Source organism: Nothobranchius furzeri, chromosome 14 (assembly GCF_043380555.1).
Source record: "Nothobranchius furzeri strain GRZ-AD chromosome 14, NfurGRZ-RIMD1, whole genome shotgun sequence".
Lineage (NCBI taxonomy): Eukaryota > Metazoa > Chordata > Actinopteri > Cyprinodontiformes > Nothobranchiidae > Nothobranchius > Nothobranchius furzeri.
This window is the reverse complement of record NC_091754.1, coordinates 13637070-13657257: the sequence shown is the minus strand read 5'-3', so window position 1 is coordinate 13657257 and position 20188 is coordinate 13637070. Positions and strand designations below refer to the sequence as shown.

Sequence of the window (20188 nt, the reverse complement as noted above, 5' to 3'; positions counted from 1 at the left end):
CCTGCTGGTCAATTACGGAGGTGCCTCATTCAGTCAGAGAGCACTCTGGTAAAACAACGAGCAGTAGCAACATCAACTGCAGACTAGCATTGATGGGTGTGGCTGTGGAGCTGTTTAAAAACGTATACCAACTCAAATCAACCTAAAGTAGTCAAGTAATTAAAACAAGAACAAGTAAGAATGGTAAAAAGTAAAATGCAGCAGAATTAATCATGCGGCAAAAGGGTTGGCCTGCATCTTGCTGCATGCTTTACTGGAGGACTCAGCTAGCGGGCAGATTACAGAACTCAGACCGGACAGAGTGCAGCTTTTGTAGGATACAAACAAAAACAAACATGGCGACAATAGGGAGCCTAAGACCCTGTCCACACGTAGCCGGGGATCTGCCTAATCGTAGATATTTTTCTACGTTTTGGCCTGTCATCCACACGAAAACAGAGTTTTTTCACACGAAAACAGATCTTTTTAAAAACTCCGGCCAAAGTGAAGATCTGTGTTTTCTCCGTTTTGGGTGTCTGCGTGTGGACGGACAAAACCGGAGTTTTAAGGTCCGCAACGTCACTTTCCGCGACAAAAAAATGCTGACATCACGTGTGCGACCTGTGTTTACACTAGCCGACAGCATGGATGCCCTCAGAGCTGCGCTCGCTTTATCAATTGTCCAAGCGCTTTTTGCTTGTTTGTTTTTGCAAGCGGAATTACTGCTCCTTGCAGAAGACCACAGACGAAGGACGAGGTTAAGAACGGGGGAAGTACTGCCGCCTACAGGTCTGGCATGTCCTTAACAACGTATTTATCCGGGTACGTGTGGACAGTTTTTTTTTAAAACGAGGTGGTGTGGATGCAAGTTTTGGAGGGGCGGATATTCGTTTTTTAAAAAACCCGGCTACGTGTGGACTAGGCCTATGTCACGCCCACCTACTTCTGCACGAAAAATGAATCAAGCCAATGGGGCTAAAATCGCAAATTTGTTTTGGCTTTTAGTATCGCAACACTTTATATTCTCTCTTGTATTGCGATACATCGCCAGATACTTCAGTTTCTTGCAATACATACATCTGCAGCTCACCTACAACTTTGCAGACACAAAACAGATGTAAAAGCAGAAAACAATGCATAAGTATTATTGTACAAGTATGTGCAATCTCAGTAAACTCCGTGTAAATCCATTATATGCAACTCACTTTTACATCTACTACATGATTAAATGTGAGCTACACTCAATCTAAAGACCGTATCCAATGGTAGAATTAGGTAATGCTCCTATGAAAAATACTTGCACGTGGTGTCGGACCCAAAACTGCCAGAAGACCTGTGAGCATTTTCATTTTTATGTGCAAAAACACTCGTTTGTGTGTAAATTAGAACAGAGAGTCGCAACAATAACAAATGGCTTCATTACTGCTCCAGAAGAGTTAACCCAACCAACCAAGTGTCACTTTTTTACCGTCTTACGTCGTCAGCTGTTTAATACATAGAAAGTTGTGCATTTTAAAACCAGAATGCATGATAGAACAATGTGAATATTGCAGATGTGGTGATGACCAGCCTCTGTTCCAGTGCAGAATGTACAGCTGTGAGTTCAAATGCTTAACACAACTTTGAGGGAATCTCAAAAGTATTGACCTAGTCTGTGGTAACGTGTTGGAAACTACTGATTTTATAGTTTAACAAGTGTTTAATTAGGATCAAAGACAGGAAAAGGAAGAAGCCCAACACCCCCATGTACTTGCCTCAATTAAAACCCAACAGTGATCCACTTCAGCACTGTCCAGTCTCTGCGGTAATATGCCCCCGAGCTAGTTAAAGCTCAGCCATGCAAAAAAACAGGACTCTAAAAAAACAGGAGCTTCTCTGGTTTGGAAACGTTATGAAGAATAAGAAGACTGGACAGTGGACTCGGCCAACAGTGGCAAGAGTCCATTAATGTGGCTCAAGCCGCTTTCTCAAGCGTACAATTCAGCTAAAACTAAAATTATGGCTCAAATATTTTTCTTCTCCTTGCTCAAAACTCAAGCATAGCAGCATTGGCTTTGTTGAGCTGTGGAACTGCAGCGTTTTGGCTGAAAAGACCAAACTTCGGCAGGATGGTGAGGTCAGTTCTAGACAGCATCGTTTAAAACAAGAACCGTTTCTATACTGATTACCTGAACTCTGGTGTGAGAATGGAGATTTGTTTTGTGTTTGTGAAACACTATCCACTCTTCTTTGAATACCAACCAAGTAAAATGTATTCAAATTAAACTCGGTCAGTTTGCAAACCACTAATCACCTTCATCCAACCTTTTAATAAAACAGAAAACCATCAGTGTGCAGCAGTAAGAAAACGATAGTGCAATACACCTTAGGTTACATTCTTAAGATTTACTACAGTGTAAAAATGCTAATATAAAAAGGAATGTTGACAACTTTGATGCATTTGACCACACAAAGGGTTCAACATTACTTAGGAGTTCATGCAAATTCATGATGCTTGGTCCAGATGCTCAAATCAGAAGATCAACTCATGTAGCATGATAATCTGACTGATTTTAGATTCATAAGAGCCTTTCAGAATAACTGGGGCAAAATTTGTACTGCTTCAAGATTAATAGTAAGCTCATGTTAGCCAGTTTGAATCTCAATTGTTTCCATTTTTTTATCCGTTTGACAAAGGAATAGAAACTGATGTTTAATGTGGGGCCATTCCCAATTTATTTGTAGGATTTGTTTTTGAAATAAAGCAACTTTAGACAAGTATAATGTGGGATGTTTTAGTGGAATTAAAAAAAAACTTTCATGTAGGTTTTGCAACTTGGAGCCTATGTCTTCCTGTATTTTAGTTACTTACAAAAAGATTATTTAGATTCCAGCTTTTTCCGCCCTAACATGACATTTTTACAGGGTTACACAATGGCACAAACCTAAAAGTTTATTTCTCCAGTTTTCCAAGTTCAGTAGAAACAGCTTAAGCTTACAGGGGGAAATTGATGATTTTTATGCAAATTACTTATTTCCCTGAAACAACATGCATACTAGACCTTTGACTTTCCATATAAAAACTGCAATATTCACAAAGAGCCTTAAAATGATAACTAGATCTACGTTTTTAAAGCTGCAACAAGAAATCTGCAAAACAAGCTTTTAAACACAAGCGCAGTTACAGAACACTCACCCTTCCCGTTGGCAAACATTCATAGGCCAAGTCCACCTGATGCTGCAACCTGCATTGCCACATTAAATGAAAGCAAAAAACACCAGTCATAGTTTCTAGGTCCAAACGTCTTTTGTTGCCCATGACTTCAAATGGTATTCTTCTTCTTGGGACTTTAGTAGTTAGTCCTGAAGTTAAAGAGGTAGCAGCCAGCTGTTTCTCCTTCTGATACTGAGCGGAGAACCTCTCATTCGAGCGGTGTTCTGTTGCAGAACGCACAAGTGCGTATTGAGTGGAGGACCCAGGTAAATCTGTAAGTGCGGCAGTTGGGTGAGACCGACAACCAATGGTCCAGTGGTTACTTTAGATCCAAAATGTGTTTATTGGTGGAAATTTTTAGAAAAAATGCACAAAAACCTTTAATTTAGCAACAGACCATGTGTGAGGCTCGCGGCGTAATACCAACAAAGAAGCCGACTGCTATCACTTCAACTTTAGGAGAAGCTACCAGAGTTCCAAAAAGAAAAACACCATTTGAATTCACGGACAACAAAAGACATTTGGAACTAGAAAATGGCGACTGGTGTTTAGCACCACCTCGTTTAGTCAGGCATTGCAGATTTCCAGTTCCAGCAGGTTTCTCAGGGAAGACGACCAAGGGCAAGGTTAAGTGTTCAGTGACTGTGTTTGCATTCGAAACCTAGTTTGTTTGCAGATTTTTTACAACAGCTTTAAGCTTAGACATGTTGTTTTTGTCCGCCCTTATTTTACCTCATGCCCAAATGACGACAAATCATCCCACAACAACAAAAAGGTGGATAATCCCAATAATCTCTTTTGAAATGACCACTGGTAATTGTCTGCAGCCAAACAGCAACATTTTCCAGGAGATGTACATTATTTTGACAGATTCCTATTTTGGAACTGGGATTAAACAACAAATCTCAAAACATAAGCGACCAATATTTTATCCACTCACAGCTAGTTAAGAATAAAATCCACAAAATGAAAGATCAGAATTAAACAGGCTTAAATTCAGTGATGGAGTTGATGGCTGTAAAGTAAAGCCAAGCAGCTTTTTTTTTTTTATCTACAGGGTGTTTTGCCAGTGCAAGGGTACCTCACTTTGTAGTCCGTCTCTGATGGGGTTGCAGCAAGCCTAGAGCTATGGCGGGCTAAACGACGAGCACTGGGCTTTGTTCTGCATTGGCTGACTTGAAGCAATGCCGAGTTAAAGCTGCTAATGGACAGATGGTGTGCTATACTGAATTTCCAGCAGAAGACCTTATGGCTCTCCACACAGACTGTGTCCTTCTGATCAACACCCTTCCAAAACTGAACTGCATGAGTCACTTTCTTGGAGTGATGACTTACAGATTTCTAAAATACACTGCATCCTTTCTACTTGACAGCTCCTGCTCATCACATTTACACACCCAATCCTCCAAGAGACACTCATCAAGAGCCACTCCCAAATTCTCACGACAGGTTCTAATCTAAAACCCACACTACACCACGTCTTCAGTACTTAAGTTTTAAACAGCATTTAGAGCATTACATGTTTATACAAAATAAAAAACATAACAACCGGGAAGGTGAACTTACATGTGGGGACTAAGTTCATAGAAGTTTCTGTTACGATACTCCTCCACCTTCTCTGGCGTGTAGATGGGCAGGGACCTGTAAGGGTTTAAGGAGATCACCACACTGCCAATGTATGTCTGTAGAGAGGAAAGATGAGAGGAAACCATGTGAATAGGTGGCACATTTTCTGCTTTGCTCACACCAGACAAATTGTTTTCTTTTACCACACATGTCCTTTTATAAGCCATGTTTAATGAGGATGCAGGAACTGTGCCATTTCCCAGAGCTGTTGAAGCATGCAATGCCTTAAGTAAAATTGAAAACGTGCAAAAACAAAGTGAAATTTGAGGAATCTGGACTTGACAGTATATGCAGACAGCAGAGTTTAAAAGGTGCAGAAGGTTTAAAACGTCATTTATAACCAGCATAAAACAAAACAGATACATGTCTGTATCTGATCGGGATGAGATTGTTGGCAACACACTCAACGGCTTTTCTAAGGGACTTTCCAAAAATGACTGAATCTTTGAGAGGGTACGCGTTTTCCTCATGCAGGTTGCAAGGCCTTGTAAAAGACAGTTTTTCCTCTGAACAGCCAGAGACATCATGGGCAACTGGATCGCATCTCAAATAAATAAATGTCCATGACCCAATATGCCTTAAGGAGGGTTAGCAACTTTATTAGAGATGCCCTGATACAATATTTTTCCCTTCCGATACAATACTGATATTGCAGCCTTCAGTATTGACCGATACCGATATCAACCCCATACGATTTCAGCACAAATCATACATAGTTTTACCTTTTTTGTAGTGTGGAATGTATGAAATGCTTGATCAAGTGATATTACTCGGAGAACAAGTGCCAATATCAGCAAATGTGAGAAAAATGACTTTATAACCATTGGTTGCAAAAGTACAAACCTTAACGATCTGCTTATATCGGAGATTTTTTATGAAGCACGATATAATCAGACAGTGTTTTTGGGCCAATATCAAATTACTTCCGATATTGATATTGGAACGGGACATCCCCACATATTATACATCGAACTCTTCAGCTACTTCTCTCTCTCAAAATGTCAAAATATGATATACCTTAAAGGGGCATTATGGAAGTTTGACAGCCAAAACATGTATAGAAATAATAAATGTCTTCATCATACATTCTCCTGCAATGCCCTGGTCCTGTAGAATGAGCCCTGGCATTTTTACTGTGATTGCCTGTTTTTCTGTAAAATCACAGAAAAAGAGAGATGCTCGGGTCGAGCAGGCTGCTTCATGCACGTTCACGCTCAGGCATTGCCCGTATTTGCTATCCGTAGCTTTAGCAGCAGAGAGTGAGGCAGTGCCACTTTGTCGCTGTTCCTAACGCCTAGTGACAAAGCTAGCTACATTTCTGAGGACCCTTAGCTACTTCTGTAGAACTTTCTTCTAGATATTTCCTGCTAATTAGCAACACAATAGCTATTTTCGCTCCGAACCGTTCTTTGAACGTTGTTTCAGCTGTCATCAAGGATATAAATGTTACAGATACAAAAGACGTCACTGACACTTTAGCTCACCTAGTAAGACATCTGACTCTCGTGAAGAAGACCTGGGATCAATTCTGGGTGTGAACATAGTTTATATAGTTTCTTTTTTACATTAATGGTATTTTTTTTTTACAGTAAGATGCCCAATTTTTTATTTGAGACTCGCCGAACGGCGTTGAATTCGCAGATAAAAAAGATGTGGGTTCAACTTTCATTTTGGAACAATTTTTCAAGCAAGGGAAGGGAATGATCTGAGCATGCAGGAGGACTGACCCATCATAAACCTTTGTTGGCTGTGCTGAAGAGAAAGGTACAGAACCAAATTACTTAATGAATTACGCGTTCTCCTGTCCTCTGTCCTATGGGCCACACACACACACACACACACACGGGACTGTCTCAGCTGTTATTTTCGTTAAGGAGTGTGCACGTACAGCATGCGCGCCTCGTGCAAGAGCCTACTATTGAAGCTGCCGTTATGCTTTTGGCCTGAGGGGCAATCGCGAGCATAAAAATTCGAAAGTCCGTAAAGTCCCTTTAAGGTCCAGTCTGAGAAACGTTTGTTTATTTGACACAACTTGTTTAGTAAAAATGTCCCCATTGTAGTTAATGTACACCGTCCTTACAGCACGCAGCTAGACACCTACCAAGCAAAAAAAAAAAAAAAAAAGAAAACAATAATAAATAAATAAATCACATGACTTAGTGAAAACAGCACAAGTACAAATAAAATATGATTGCATTGAGTGATATTTTACATGAAATTCTGTGGAAAAACGTGGGAATCTGAGCAGTGCTAACAATAATTAAAACATGCACGATTGATATTTGAGAGTTTGTTTTAATGCTCTGTGCAACAGTTGCTTTAAAATAATCCCTGCAGATTCTCAGGTCGCATATAAAAAGTCGCTGTTCTATGAAGACCCACACAGATGATGGCTGTAATTGTTAACCAACATCAACCTCACTGCACAGAACAGTTTCCTCTAATCTTTGTGAAGAGACCCGATGCCAGTCAACTGGCAGTCCTTTAGTTCCTTTTGAATCTCCTCAGCACCAGTCTGTTTAAAAAGGTTAGTTAAAATGTCGGAGGACACTTCCACAGCCGTTCTGGATTACTAAAGATGCCTTTTCCAAAACGGCTGCTTTTGCTAGACCTTTCCACACATTCACTGTGCTCGGTTTGCTAATGCGCAGAAGTTATTAAGCCACTCATTTTCTTTAAAAGGTAAATTAAATGGAACCTTTAGTAAAATGATTGATTCAGCTCTGACATTCCTCATGTGGGCAGTTTGTTTATTTTGTATTTCTCTAACTTGACCATGTAAAAATCATTTTATTTTTTTCATTTTTTACATAACAGAACACCTTTATGTAACAGGTCCAATTCAACGAATAACACTCGTCAGGTACATCTGAAAGGGAATTCAACCTGCCATCATCATCATCATCCTCCTACGCTGCAATAGCACTTTCAAGCATCAATCTGAAGCGTTCTCGTTGCTCTCCATGGTAATGGCTGTTGCATAAGCCACTCTGACAGGAGTGGAGCACGGCCTTCCCTGTGGCGACACCACAGCCTCCCACAGCCTCTTGTTTAACAACACACCAGAGGCAGCATGAGGGCTGTTAAAGTGTGGAGGATTCATACAAAGGAAAGGATTGTTTGCATTGCAAATAACGGTAATAAGGTCATCTTGAATAAAATAAAAGGACAAAAATAATAACCCTTCCTAATCAGTGTTTAATAGACCGCCCTCCTCATTTAAAAGCTTTAGTACTTGTCCGCTACTGAAAGGAATTAAACTGGTTTTCTGCTACTTATAACCCGATACAAAACCAATCTGAAGCGTTGGGTTTCCTTTACTTGTTTTTGTTTTAAAGGGGAGGGTCATGGCAGCATGTTTTCATATTTCAACTGCTTTTTCATTTTTGCTGCCGGCTCACCGTTAGCATCGCAAAGTTTTTTATTTCATGTTTTTCTAAGCAATCTCAATAAGAAACAAAAAAATGAAATCAAGGCTAGATGGAGTTTAACTGTACACATGTGAGTATATAGTCTGGCCACGGCCCATGGACAGAGCTTCGTCATAGCAGAATCTATTTGACAAGATGACGTACTACTCACCACTACGAATGTAATTCAATGTGGCAGTTATACGCTGTCAAAGTAGACATCAATATTCTTTTTCTAAGTAAAGCAAGCAAAGAACAGCCTAAACAGTCCAAAGCAGTTTCAAACAAGCCGTCGCCATCTTGATTGTTCCACTCAGTCGCATCATCCTGCCCACCAAACAGAGAGCTGCGATTGGACTACCAAACTGCAATGGTCCGTCTAGATTTCTAGGCTACTAAAAATGCCTACTGGGAAAAGATTGAGCAACAGAGCTATCTGCACAAACAACTTGCAAAAATGAGTCAAACGTTTCTAAATTAAAACTAGAGATCCCACCTTAGCTTTATGAAATGGGTGATGAGTACTTTAAGAGTGTTTGCATACTGTGGTCTAAATAAAAAATTAGATGAAGGCTTATGAACTTCAAGCAGCAAGTGAACTCAGTTGCTAAAGTTTCAGTGTAATGGAAAATAAATGTCTACATCTCCTCTGCTCAGGCCACAACCCATCAACAAGCGGTCTCCTGGTGTCTAAATATTTAGCAAGAAGAGGAGAATGCTGCTCTTAATACTATTCACGATAAAGGGTTGGGGCAAATTTTGTTTTGTTCTCAGGAACGGAGCAACTTTTTGCTTCTCAGTTATTTAATATGTTATGTGTTGTCCTCTGAAAGACAAAGCCACGTTTTCATGAGCTGTGAACTGTCATATGATAGTTTGGTGTGGGGGGTGGGGCCCATTTGCGAAGAACGATGCCTTGAGGGAAAATGCATTTAAAAAAAAAAGGGGGAAGATTTGTGCACCACAGATTTATTGGGCAAATATGGGCTCCAGTACTTTTTTCTGGACATTAATCATCAGGTACAGTTAATGCTACTGAAAAGCTTTAAAGATGAACTCCAGAACGTTCACTTCATATGGGGTCAGAGCCAAACTAAGGGAGAAGGCCAGAAACATTAAAGACCAAGTTCACTTATCCACCCCCACCCCATAGTGTGACTATTTTCACGTTTAACGACTGATCATATTTCAGAAGCAAAGTTTTAAAAAAACTCCCAGTGAACTTGGTCTTTAAGATTTTCCACAAGTGCAAAATGAAAAGCTTTTTAAACACTTGAGCAAGTTTAGATTCTTCACATTTGGATTTGGATTACAAAGAAGCAAAAACCTGACTTAAAAATGCAACAAACCTTACCAATTCTTGCCATAAAGCAGACCACTTCTAAACAAAATACTTAGCATGTCAACAAGGCGGTGACATCAAACCTATGCTTTGTTAGCCGATGGCAGCCAGAGCAGAACTGTAATCATCTCTGCTGGCGTCTGGAGCGGCCACCTGCAGAGTAAAGAAATTAAGAAGTGCCACAGCACAAAAGCAGCTGCTTGAGGCAGAAACGACAGTTCAAAAAAATCTTTTCCTAATTTGAGGCAAGAAGCCAGACTCCCTTCTTGCTGCTGAGCTTCCGATTTTATGCCCCACAAGTCAGTTTTAATTGGATGTATAAAGGTGGTTGGTTACAGTGACATTAGTATCCGACTGCTTCTATAGTTCAGACCAAAGTAAGAGAAAAAGGAGGGACAAGATAAAAGCATATGCAGGTTTCTCTTCCGACCCTCTGTGTTTTTTCTTTGAAGTCAGTGGTGAGCGCCGTCACAATAATGCTAAAATAAGAAACGGCTACGGAGAAGGAAAAAGAAAATAGAGGTCTGCTTACATAAATCTCATTGTGGTCAAAGCGGTTCTTTAGGTTCTCCAGAAACGAGTCTTCGGTCAAGGGCTCCAGAAGGACCATGTCCCCAACCCCAATCATGTTGTCCAGGAGTGATGTTTTCACCTCCATCTTGGCGGCCGACGTCTCCTACACAGGCATACAAAGAAAAAAAGGTTTATTTTCTTAAAGGTTTTCCATCTTTCCACCTCTGTGGATACAGAACACCGGTGTTGTTTATACTGTACATGGACATGAACAATTACAGCGTACCCTTGGGTTCATGTTTGCGACAAAACCTAACGAGCAAAAATGACTTTTACTCATGAAAAAAATAGTATGAGGTGTTAACAGTGTAAGCTCCTGGAAAACTAAAGTGACCAATCCTACTTAAACCGGTAAAAAAAAAGTCTCAGTGAACTTGCTCTTTAAAAAAGGCCATCTGAAATGCTCACACAGCCAGCAACATGCATTAACTCATTCACTGCCATTGACGACTATAGTCATCATTTTAGATCCAACCGTTGGATGCCAATTGGCATTTTTTTACTGTTTGAGCATCGGAACGAGCCCCCGCACTGAGAGAACAAACATCTCAGCCCTGAAGCCGATCTTCATTCGCATACGTCACAGATCACATGATCAGGAAGCAACACATCCATGTGTTAGGAGATCGTTTTGGGCCGTTCCTGTAAAAAAAAAAAAGTGAGGCGCGAACCGGAAAAGCGTCTGCCGATCACAATTCGACAACGGATTATGAAAGAACGGATAACGCTCAAAACACGCGGCTTCTTCCTGATGTAAGAGGTGAGTCTCCTCTTTGTTTTGGTTGTTTTGGCATCGACATCATGCTAGCGCGCAATATTCTGTGACTCTTTAAAAAAAAAACAGTAAAAACTGTGAGAAACGTTGGCAGCGAAGGCCGTTAGTGATCAGGAAACGGCTGGCAGTGAATGAGTTAAATGCGGAAGACTCAGCGGTGACCTACGTGAAGTTTCACCAAGCTGGTCTTTTATCCACAGGTGCAATCAAGGCCTGCTCAACAACCTGGCCAATGAATAGACCGAGGTGCACAACACCAGCTTCCCTTTGGGGGGTCATACGTCATCATTCACATCACTGTTCACAAAGAGTATGCAGTAATATTTAAAATGCGTTCTCTAATTGAAAAGTTCCAAAGACTTCCAACATTTGGGTCTTTTGACACCGTTGTGTGCAGAACCGTCACAAGTTGCATAACTGAAGAATTTGTGCCCTTAAGGTCTTCCTTTTCCAAATTGAAGAAATACTTCAACAACAAGCTTCTCCTTTAGGTTCGTGTTTCCCAGATTCAATCTTGCTTAGGTATTGCAGCAATATTTGGGGCTGTCAAAGGATCTGGGCTGGAGTAACCATGACAAAGAAAGTGCAGGAGCTGGCAATTTCCAGTCCTGTGTTGCCACCCATCTCTTTATGGAAGAGTAATCCCGTTGCTTTAGGGCTGGAGATAAAAGAAGGGCCTTGGTCAGACGCGGGGCTTTGTCGAACCAAAAACTTAATGCCTGCTGTTGTCCCAGACTGTCCACACAAAGCATGTACGTAAGGCTATGTGGTCTACTTCTGTCTGCAGCCATAGACGGACCCTGGCCGCATCAAAACACATATCCATACCCCACTGGTTGGCACCATTTCTTAACCTGTATAACCCCAAGGCCCCCCAATTGGGGGCATCTACAGTTTCATGTCCTAAACATCTACAACTGTCCAAATTCTCCAAACACAACTAAAACCACAATCAAACAGCCCAGATGGGAAACAAGGCCATTTTAATTTGTAATAAATTAAGATACAATGATATTTGAACTTTATTTTAGAAGAGAATCTGACCTTCACTGGTGTCTGCTGGAAAAACACCCTTGAACAAATGTAGTTGGGGACCCCTGGAATAAATAAAACAATTGGCTAAACTTCCTAACTGGAATTTGAACTCACAACCTCCATCCTGCCAGCACTTTCACACAGGGCAGCTAATCTAAAATAACGTTAAAGTATTTTTTTATCTTAATGTGTCAAAAACCAAAATTTACTTTGTTTACAATCTAAACTGGTTTGATTGTAGCTGAAGCTGTGCTCGGGGAATGCAAACAACCACTGACACTTGGGACATGAAACTCCAAAGGCCCCAAATTGGGAGGCGCCAGGGCCCAAAGGGTTAAAAAGCAATATACAAATAACAAATAAAAACACAAGTTTGTTATCAGAGGGAACGTTAATGACAAATTAATTGGTGGAAGGATAAATCAAGAAGACAGCAAACCACTCACTTTGCTCACAAGGTGCATCCCTTTTTCTAATTCACCGGTTTCAGCAGTAACTCACGAACAAAGTGATGTTCTAGAAAGAAAAAAAAAGATTGGATGCCCCGTTTTCTTCCACTTCCCCATAAACCCACGCTCCCTGCAGGGTTAATAAGAGCAGTTGCTCCGTTCTCAGTCCATTTTCAAAAATCCCGTCTCACACAACACAAAAACACAGGGGCAAGCTGAGCAAGAATGGGTCAAATCATTTAAAACTTATTTTTATGCAACATTTTGAATATCAGTGATGTCATCGACTCGACATAATTCAAGTCTGGGGAGGGAGGGTGCATTTGCTCACTTGTCAGCTTGCAGAGTTGGGTCACTTTGTTCCCACCGACTACAGAGCAACGTCTGACGGCGAAGAGCCAAAACATTTCCAGTAATGCTCATGTCGACCATCTGCTTCACTTGTCTGCTGCACACTGGCAACACAAGTGGATTTCCTTTAGGATGGGTGTAATGCCCCTGGAGGAAACAATCAGCTGCTGTGTGAGGTCACCATGTGACCTCTTTGCCACACCATTCCAGATATTTAGTCCTATGACACATTACATCATTGGTTGCGGGTTTTTGAATTAAATAATTCAATATACGGTTACCCAAGTGTCAGTAAATACAGTTGAACAACCCCCATCAGAAATCTTTTCAGAAGACCAAAAACGGTTTGAAACCATCTGAAAATCAGTTTACTAAAAATAAGTTCATCATTTAAACCGAAGTGCTGAGACTCGTCTGACAAAAACTAAATGTTTGAAGAAACAAAGCCAACACTGCCACAGTGAAAACAGATGCTAAAGCTTCTCGCTGACCTGAGGGAGAACGCAGCGTGTGAATGTCTCCAGAGGGCCGGATCCATCCCAACCAAACATGTTCCACATCTGCCTTCAACCCTCGCCTATAACCCACTTCCCCAGATTTGGAAGAGGCCTCCTGGCAGCCATAGACACAATTCCAATTATAAAAAGTAGCTCCCTAAATGTTCTGCTCCATCCAAAAAGGGAGGAGGAAAAATAAAATAAACAACAGCCATGATTCAACTCAGGGTTCTCCTTACTGCTGAGACAGAGATAAGGAAGATGACCTTCATGATCTTTAACGGTCAATGCAAAAGCCACCGACTCTTGATTGAGGGTTTGCCGCATACGAAGGACCAAGAACAGAAATGATTGTGATATTAGTACAAATAGGAAGGATTTCTTCCAAGGTTTTATCTTTATTAGAGAAACTGGATTAAAATTATCCTACTATCTCTGTCTGAAGCCTTTCTAGTATGTTTAAAAGGTCAGAAGTAAGTTTAAAAAAAAAACACCCACACAGTTTAGCTGCAATTAATCTCCGATCTAAAGCTCATGAATCACAGATACAACATGACTTGAGGTCAAACGGCCTCCGTCTGGGTGCATGCATGTCACCTTATTTGAATGCACTCTGCAAACCTCGTCTGGCACAGTGCCTATGTGCAGCAGATGGCTGCAATTTTGCACATTATTTAGTTTTGGCACGTCAAATTCTGACCTCATGGATTAAAAAAAGCCCCATCTATCCTGTTAGACTTCTCATACAATTAGATTTGACTCAAAAACATTGTTTTTGCAACTGGAACAAGCATGCATGCTTGCAAGTTAACACGTGTCAAGCGGGATTTCCCTCCTCTAAAAAAAAAAAAAACCCAAAAAAAAACATCCGCACTTTTTTTTAACCTTGCCTTCCTGGTACACCAGTCTGGAATTATTTGTCCACTTCCCATAAAACATGTGATCCATGTGCTTAATGTGCATTACTCAGGATCAAATTTATCAATGAATCCACAGTCCTGTGGATTAAACGTCCCATTTATAGAAGAGCGGCATTGCTTAAAAGAAAAATTAAGCACACATGAGGCTTTTTCATCTAAAGGCTCATTATCGAGGCTAGACAGGACCTCTGATTTCAATACATCCCACAGTGATATTAGGAGACATGCTTCACTTTGTTTCTGTGACCTAGATTGCCGAGCCAGATCAGCTATGGGGGTGGGACATGAATAAAACACCAATAAATGTGTATATATTATTAAGAAAGGATGTAGTTCTGAGTGTGTGTGTGTGTTTTTGTCCTTTAGTGAGAAGAAAATTCAAAGCAAAGGTCAACAACCATGCACGCACTCGCATGCAAAACACATAACTAAAGCAAACAGTCAATAGAACAGATGACAGTAGCCGAGGCGTGTGTGCGTGATTAAAAAGAGCTGCTTAAAATAGTCAATATTCTTTTATTGTGATCAACAAATCAAGCCTTTGGTTCTAGATGAAGCCGGTGCGAGAGCTGTGACGAGACACAATAAAGAGATGATTGCCCTCACGCTACCCTGAGAGCAGTCGTTGGGAGTACGGTGCCATCAATGTGCAAACAAATGATAATAAAATCTATTATACGGCATATGATTCTGGAAATTTCCCACAGATCAGCGTGGCCTTGTCACGAGGCAGAAGAGACGCAACATCCCAACAGCTGCCAACGTTGGGAGATTAAAGCCCTGTCGAACGGAGCAGCAGCGGCGACACGTGTGTCTGTGCCAAGGGGCAAGGCAGGACGCAGGGGCAGAGGTTTTCGGAAACAGACTCGCAAAGACTCCAATCACAGGTGCACTCAAACTGAAAACCCTTGCTTTCAGCAGCATGCACGTGAGGTCAGTATACTAAAAAAAATAATGAAAACAAGTCATGATCTAACACGTTACTGTATTGTACCAACCACACAAACATAGGCAGGTTCAAAAGGAATCTGGAACCCAAACAAACTTTTTACTTATAAATCAGCTCAAAGTACAGAGAAGAATAGATCTGCTCCAAAAAACACATACAAAAAACAAAAAAATAAAAATAAAAAAACAGTATCCCGAAATCAAAGAAACCCAGTGTTTGACTGAGAATGTCAAATCTGAGAAGGGCAGCTTAACCCCATCACAAATACATCCGTCGATGACCTCGGCATTTATTTGAATCCAAGGTGAGTTAGATACTTCTTTCAGTGCTGTACTTTTATTTTGAAAAGGCATCACACACCCTCTGTAACAATAACTTTGAGACACAATGTCCTCTGAGACACACCCTCAAACAGGTTACTATTGTGAAAGTCTAATGGAAAATACCTTCAGTCTCACAAGATTAAAGGTCATTAAAGGTGACTCAGGCTCCACCCAAAGTTTCCCTCACCTGACAGAACAAAACCATCTGATTTGCACTTGACACTCAAAGCTCCAGTTCTTTAAGTCCTAGATACCAAAGTCAGCTAATTCATAGACAAAGGGACCCAAAATTATCCAAGATACAGCGGCAAACTCCTGGTAGGTAAGACTAAAGTGGATGGAGAAGTAAAAAAAAAAAAAAGACTGTTGATGGCCTTTTTCTTAATCACTCCTTGTTAATGATGTAAAAAAAATACAAATAAACTGAAATATTGTGATTTTTATTTGAAATTTAAAAGCAGTATAGATTTCTTTTGAGAATTTAGATGCAAACATTTAGTGTTTTTCTGCAAGGTGCAATTCAGACTCCAGCTGCTAGGTGGCAGTAGTTCTTACAGCAAAGGAACAATGGCATGGTGCAAAAAATTGGATGAGTCTTGGAAGTGTCTAGCCTGAATTTTCTGAATAAGTTTCATCTTAAATTTTGCAAAAAATCTTTTGCTGCTTATGAGACATCCGTCAATCAAATCTGATCTAAACCAATCACACACGTAATTTGATTCAATTGAAACCATTTTAAAAAGCCTTTGAGCCAATTTAAATGACAAATATGCGATACAAATCAAAAGAGCCTTTACCCTCCCTCTACCATTCATCATAGGAAGCCCAAGTCTCCCCCCTTTCCGGTTGGCTCATGGGTCCCTGGAAGAACGAAAAAATGAAAGTAAATGGAGCTAAAAACACCATTTTCTAATCCGCTTTGCCTTACGCCCTGGATCGCACAAATGTTGTACTGCAATAAAAAAAAATAAGTAATGATGGGTGTTTTGACCATTCCAGTCACGTACATTGAGCTTTATCAGCTTGTAAAAGTTCGTAATTAGCATGACTACATCGGCACGTCGTCACCACATAATCTCCTCCCATCTATCATAGCTGCTACTTACCAAATGGCCAGATTTAAGGTGGTCCTTTACTCCTGAAGGAAGGATTTGAAGTTTGATAAACTCACAGCCATTTTCACTCCGTTTTCTCCAAGTCAGATTCGATGAAGTCACTTTCGTGAAGCGCATTTCTAGTCTGGGACTTATTTTCCACACAAAACCTAAAATAGTGTGTTCCCCGTTCATAAATAAGCGCGTTCTTGGCATCAAAAAGCTTTTTTCAAAATTCATGGACAGCATATGTGAAATCCATGGTACATAATATGCAGTATTAGAAAATAGCATTTTTTAGCCCCATTGACATTAATTTTTTCTTTTTTTTTCTTCCCATGGTCCGGAAGTAGATGGGCGTGACTTACGCTCCCTATTGCTCGAGTATCCATGAAATCCTTTGTATATCTATCTATCTATCTATCTATCTTGTATATCAGGGATGTGTATTGTTTAAATTCTGGCGATACGATACGTATCACGATACAGGGGAGATGATACAATATATCATGATATATTGCGATACATTCAGTCAGACGTTACAAGCAATTTTTTTTACTGAATTTATTGTAAGAATGTTCAATAAACAGTCCAAACTGATACGCAACATGTTTAACATGAGGTATCTGAACCACGATGGAGGGATTTACATTTCAATGGTGGAAACAAAACCCGTTGCACACTGCTGCCAACTAGTGGGTGGCGATTGAATTGCACAAAACGAAAAGAAATTACACAAATGTTTGCATGTAAATTCTTTCAAGAATTAGATACACGGCTTTTGAATATCGATATAATATTGCTGGAAAAAATATCACAATATATTGCCATATCGATATTTTCTTACATCCCTAAAAAATGTTTTAAGCCAATTCGTTTTCCAACTGTGCCATTGCAGCTTTAAAGCCAAATTGCTTTGCTTGCATGGACCAAATCTAAAAGTCACGTTTGTGCAACAAAAATCAAGCTGGTGTTTATCTGCACACTCGGTGGCAGCCATTTTAAAAGGGGAATTTAATATTTCTGCAGGCTGATGTTAATGCAGAAGTCTCACAAGTAGTCATTTACAACCTCATGAATGTGCTTACACAAACAACATAATTGACATAAGATTTTATGTTGTCTGCTCATTAGGGATATTAATAAAACGTATTAAAGGAAAGAGTGGGATGAACTTGTGCAAAGGGCAATAAGAAAGCTCAAGAGGCACTGAAATGTTCTGATTCCTAAGCGGTGAATGGAAGAAGCAGATGTCCAGACTTGGGAGAAAAAACTGATTGTATAGTGTTTGTACTGCAGCTCTTTAGGGACCTAAAGGAAATGAAATGTAAGTCTTCAAGTTGAATTTTGTAGAAATTGCCCAGGTTGAAATGGCATTAGAAGCTTCTAATATGGATGAGTTGCTGATCTGGGATCACCGAGAGGACTACGGATACTTTCTGGCTTCAGGAAGACTTGGGTCTGTGTTGACGCAGGACTAACACAAGCCACACGCCTCACTACACAGACCGACATGTGCAAACACCATTCATCGTCATGGCATCGGTGGAGGGACTTTGATCCTCTATACACCCCGCTTTAGACCACAACATGTCACCCCACAGTGTGCTTGGTGGGGATTTTGGCACATTGGAAAATACTGTGGCAGCTTCCAGCATGCTGCCTGAAAAGCTCCCACTGAGCGGGACTACCGGCCAACAGTCGCACACGCTGCCCTCCTCCAGCTGAGCTAAACGGTTGTTACTTTTTTCCAGGAGGCTCTCTGCAGCTCTGAAAGCTCTCAATCTTCAGTCACCTTACATCACTGTTTGTTTGACCAGTGCGGGTAATAAAGTTCCCATCTGGTTCCTCCACTGTAGAGCTGCCGGCAAAGAGAGGCAGAACATATTTGTGGAAAACCACACTGGGAAACCAACTTTTGTTCTCCAAGACGTTTTATCTGATTGACTTGTGACTTTAACTCTGAAAGTAGACCATGAATGGAGAAATGCACGGACATTTTCCTATTCATTCACGTTTTCTTTCCAAACCTTCAATTGGTTAGAATGACTTAACTTGGATCCCACAGCAGAACGGAAGCAGGTCGACATGCATCTGGCAAACTTTTGAGGTTTTCTCAGAGAGATGAATAGTTTTATTCATGCAGTCGTTGCTGAGCTGTGATTTATTACAGCCAGGAGCCTCGGGACAGGACTGAAGCACAAACCAGTTCATCATTGAGGTTTGACCTCTAGGTTGGAGCCAAATCACAGATCAGAGTGCACATATCCTTATCAGGCCTCCCACTTTCAGTTCACTGCTGCATGATGTGTTTAAAAAACTGAATATGGGACAAAAGGCATATCTGGATGAGAAAGTCTGGTTGGGTTTGCAGCGGTTTGATCGCCTCTTGCGCGCAGATGTTGACAATTAAGAGCCTTGATTTGGATCAGGAAACGGCGCAGCTCAAGACTAACACGAGCAATTCGTGATTTTTTAAGGTTTAATCACAGAAATCACGTCAAGTAGAAATAAAAATAAGAATAAAACCTCTAGGGAGCGAAATGAGACGCGGTGTTCGGTTGGACAATAAAAAGTTCTGAAAAGTTGACGCGAACTCATTAATGGAAGTTATAAGTTAAACAAAATGAACAACGTGCCTCTTTATCTCTGAAGAGTCGCTCCTCCTTGTCCTAAATCCACTCCGCGGACAAGAGCTGTGATCCAGGGGGAGATTGTCCAACTCTGGAGCGGCTCCTGAAGCCCTTGCCAGCTGTCTTCGCCTGAACGCGTGTCTGCTGTGCTGGATGGGGCTCGGACGAGGCTCTCATCCAGACCTTAGCACTTTGAATGGAGCTCCGGATGGATTTAGAGCTCGGAGGGTGCCGGGCTGCAGGGAGTGGCTGGAGCGGCGTCTCTGGGCTAGTCCAGAGTCCCTTAATCACCTCCCGAGCTAGGGGGCTGTGGGCTGGTGACACGTTCATGTGTTGTCGGAAATTATATTTCCTTCTCTTCCTGCCCAAATGAGACATTTATGAAGGCGTTGCGTTAAATCCCAACGTTCCCAACATTTTACATCTTTAAAGTTCAGTCTGATTTCTTCTGTGTGGAAATGTGGGTTCATATAGGATATTTCTGACGGAACTCTAACTCCATCTACTTAGGCCTGAGTTTAAAGGGGCTCCGATTTTAGGCAGCTTTAAACCTCATAACGTGTTTCCTAATTTCTCCTAATTACTCTTTTTTGTTTCTGTTTGTTTTGTGCCTTATATATATATATATATATATATATATATATATATATATATATATATATATATATATATATATATATATATATATATATATATATATATATATATATATATATAAACCAACAAGGAACAACTTTCGCCTTTTAACAGTGGCAGTATCCTGCCGTTACACAAATTAGAAAGCAAAACCTGTATTTCCTGGGATTTAATTTGTATTTCCTTGTACTTAATCAGACTTTTTTTAAATATGTGGAATTGTTTTTTCCCGCCTTTTTATTATTTAGAAATTTCAGTTATTTGCAGTAACTTTATAACTATTTTAGATGGTTGAGTATATTTACTTTAGGTTAATAGTTGATCTGTAAGTTTTTAGTTTCATTTTAGTTTTGTTTTTTATTTTGTCTAAGCTGGTTACTCCATATAACACCAAAGATTAACC

General features: G+C 40.5%; 1 protein-coding gene across 4 annotated transcripts in view; it reads right to left on the bottom strand.

Moving 5' to 3' along the window:
* Positions 1 to 19296, bottom strand: part of myo1b (myosin IB) — a 72877-nt gene extending 53581 nt beyond the window's left edge. For all 4 annotated transcript variants that reach the window (XM_015966768.3, XM_054747078.2, XM_015966771.3 and 1 more), the window contains exons 1-3: positions 19156 to 19296; positions 10083 to 10226; positions 4739 to 4854 (exon numbers count right to left, since the gene is read on the bottom strand). In XM_015966768.3, coding sequence (XP_015822254.1) covers positions 4739 to 4854; positions 10083 to 10208 — 242 coding nt within the window. In that variant the 5' untranslated portion in view covers positions 10209 to 10226; positions 19156 to 19296. The remainder of the gene's footprint in view (positions 1 to 4738; positions 4855 to 10082; positions 10227 to 19155) is intronic.
* Between the last annotated feature and the right edge of the window lie 892 nt (positions 19297 to 20188).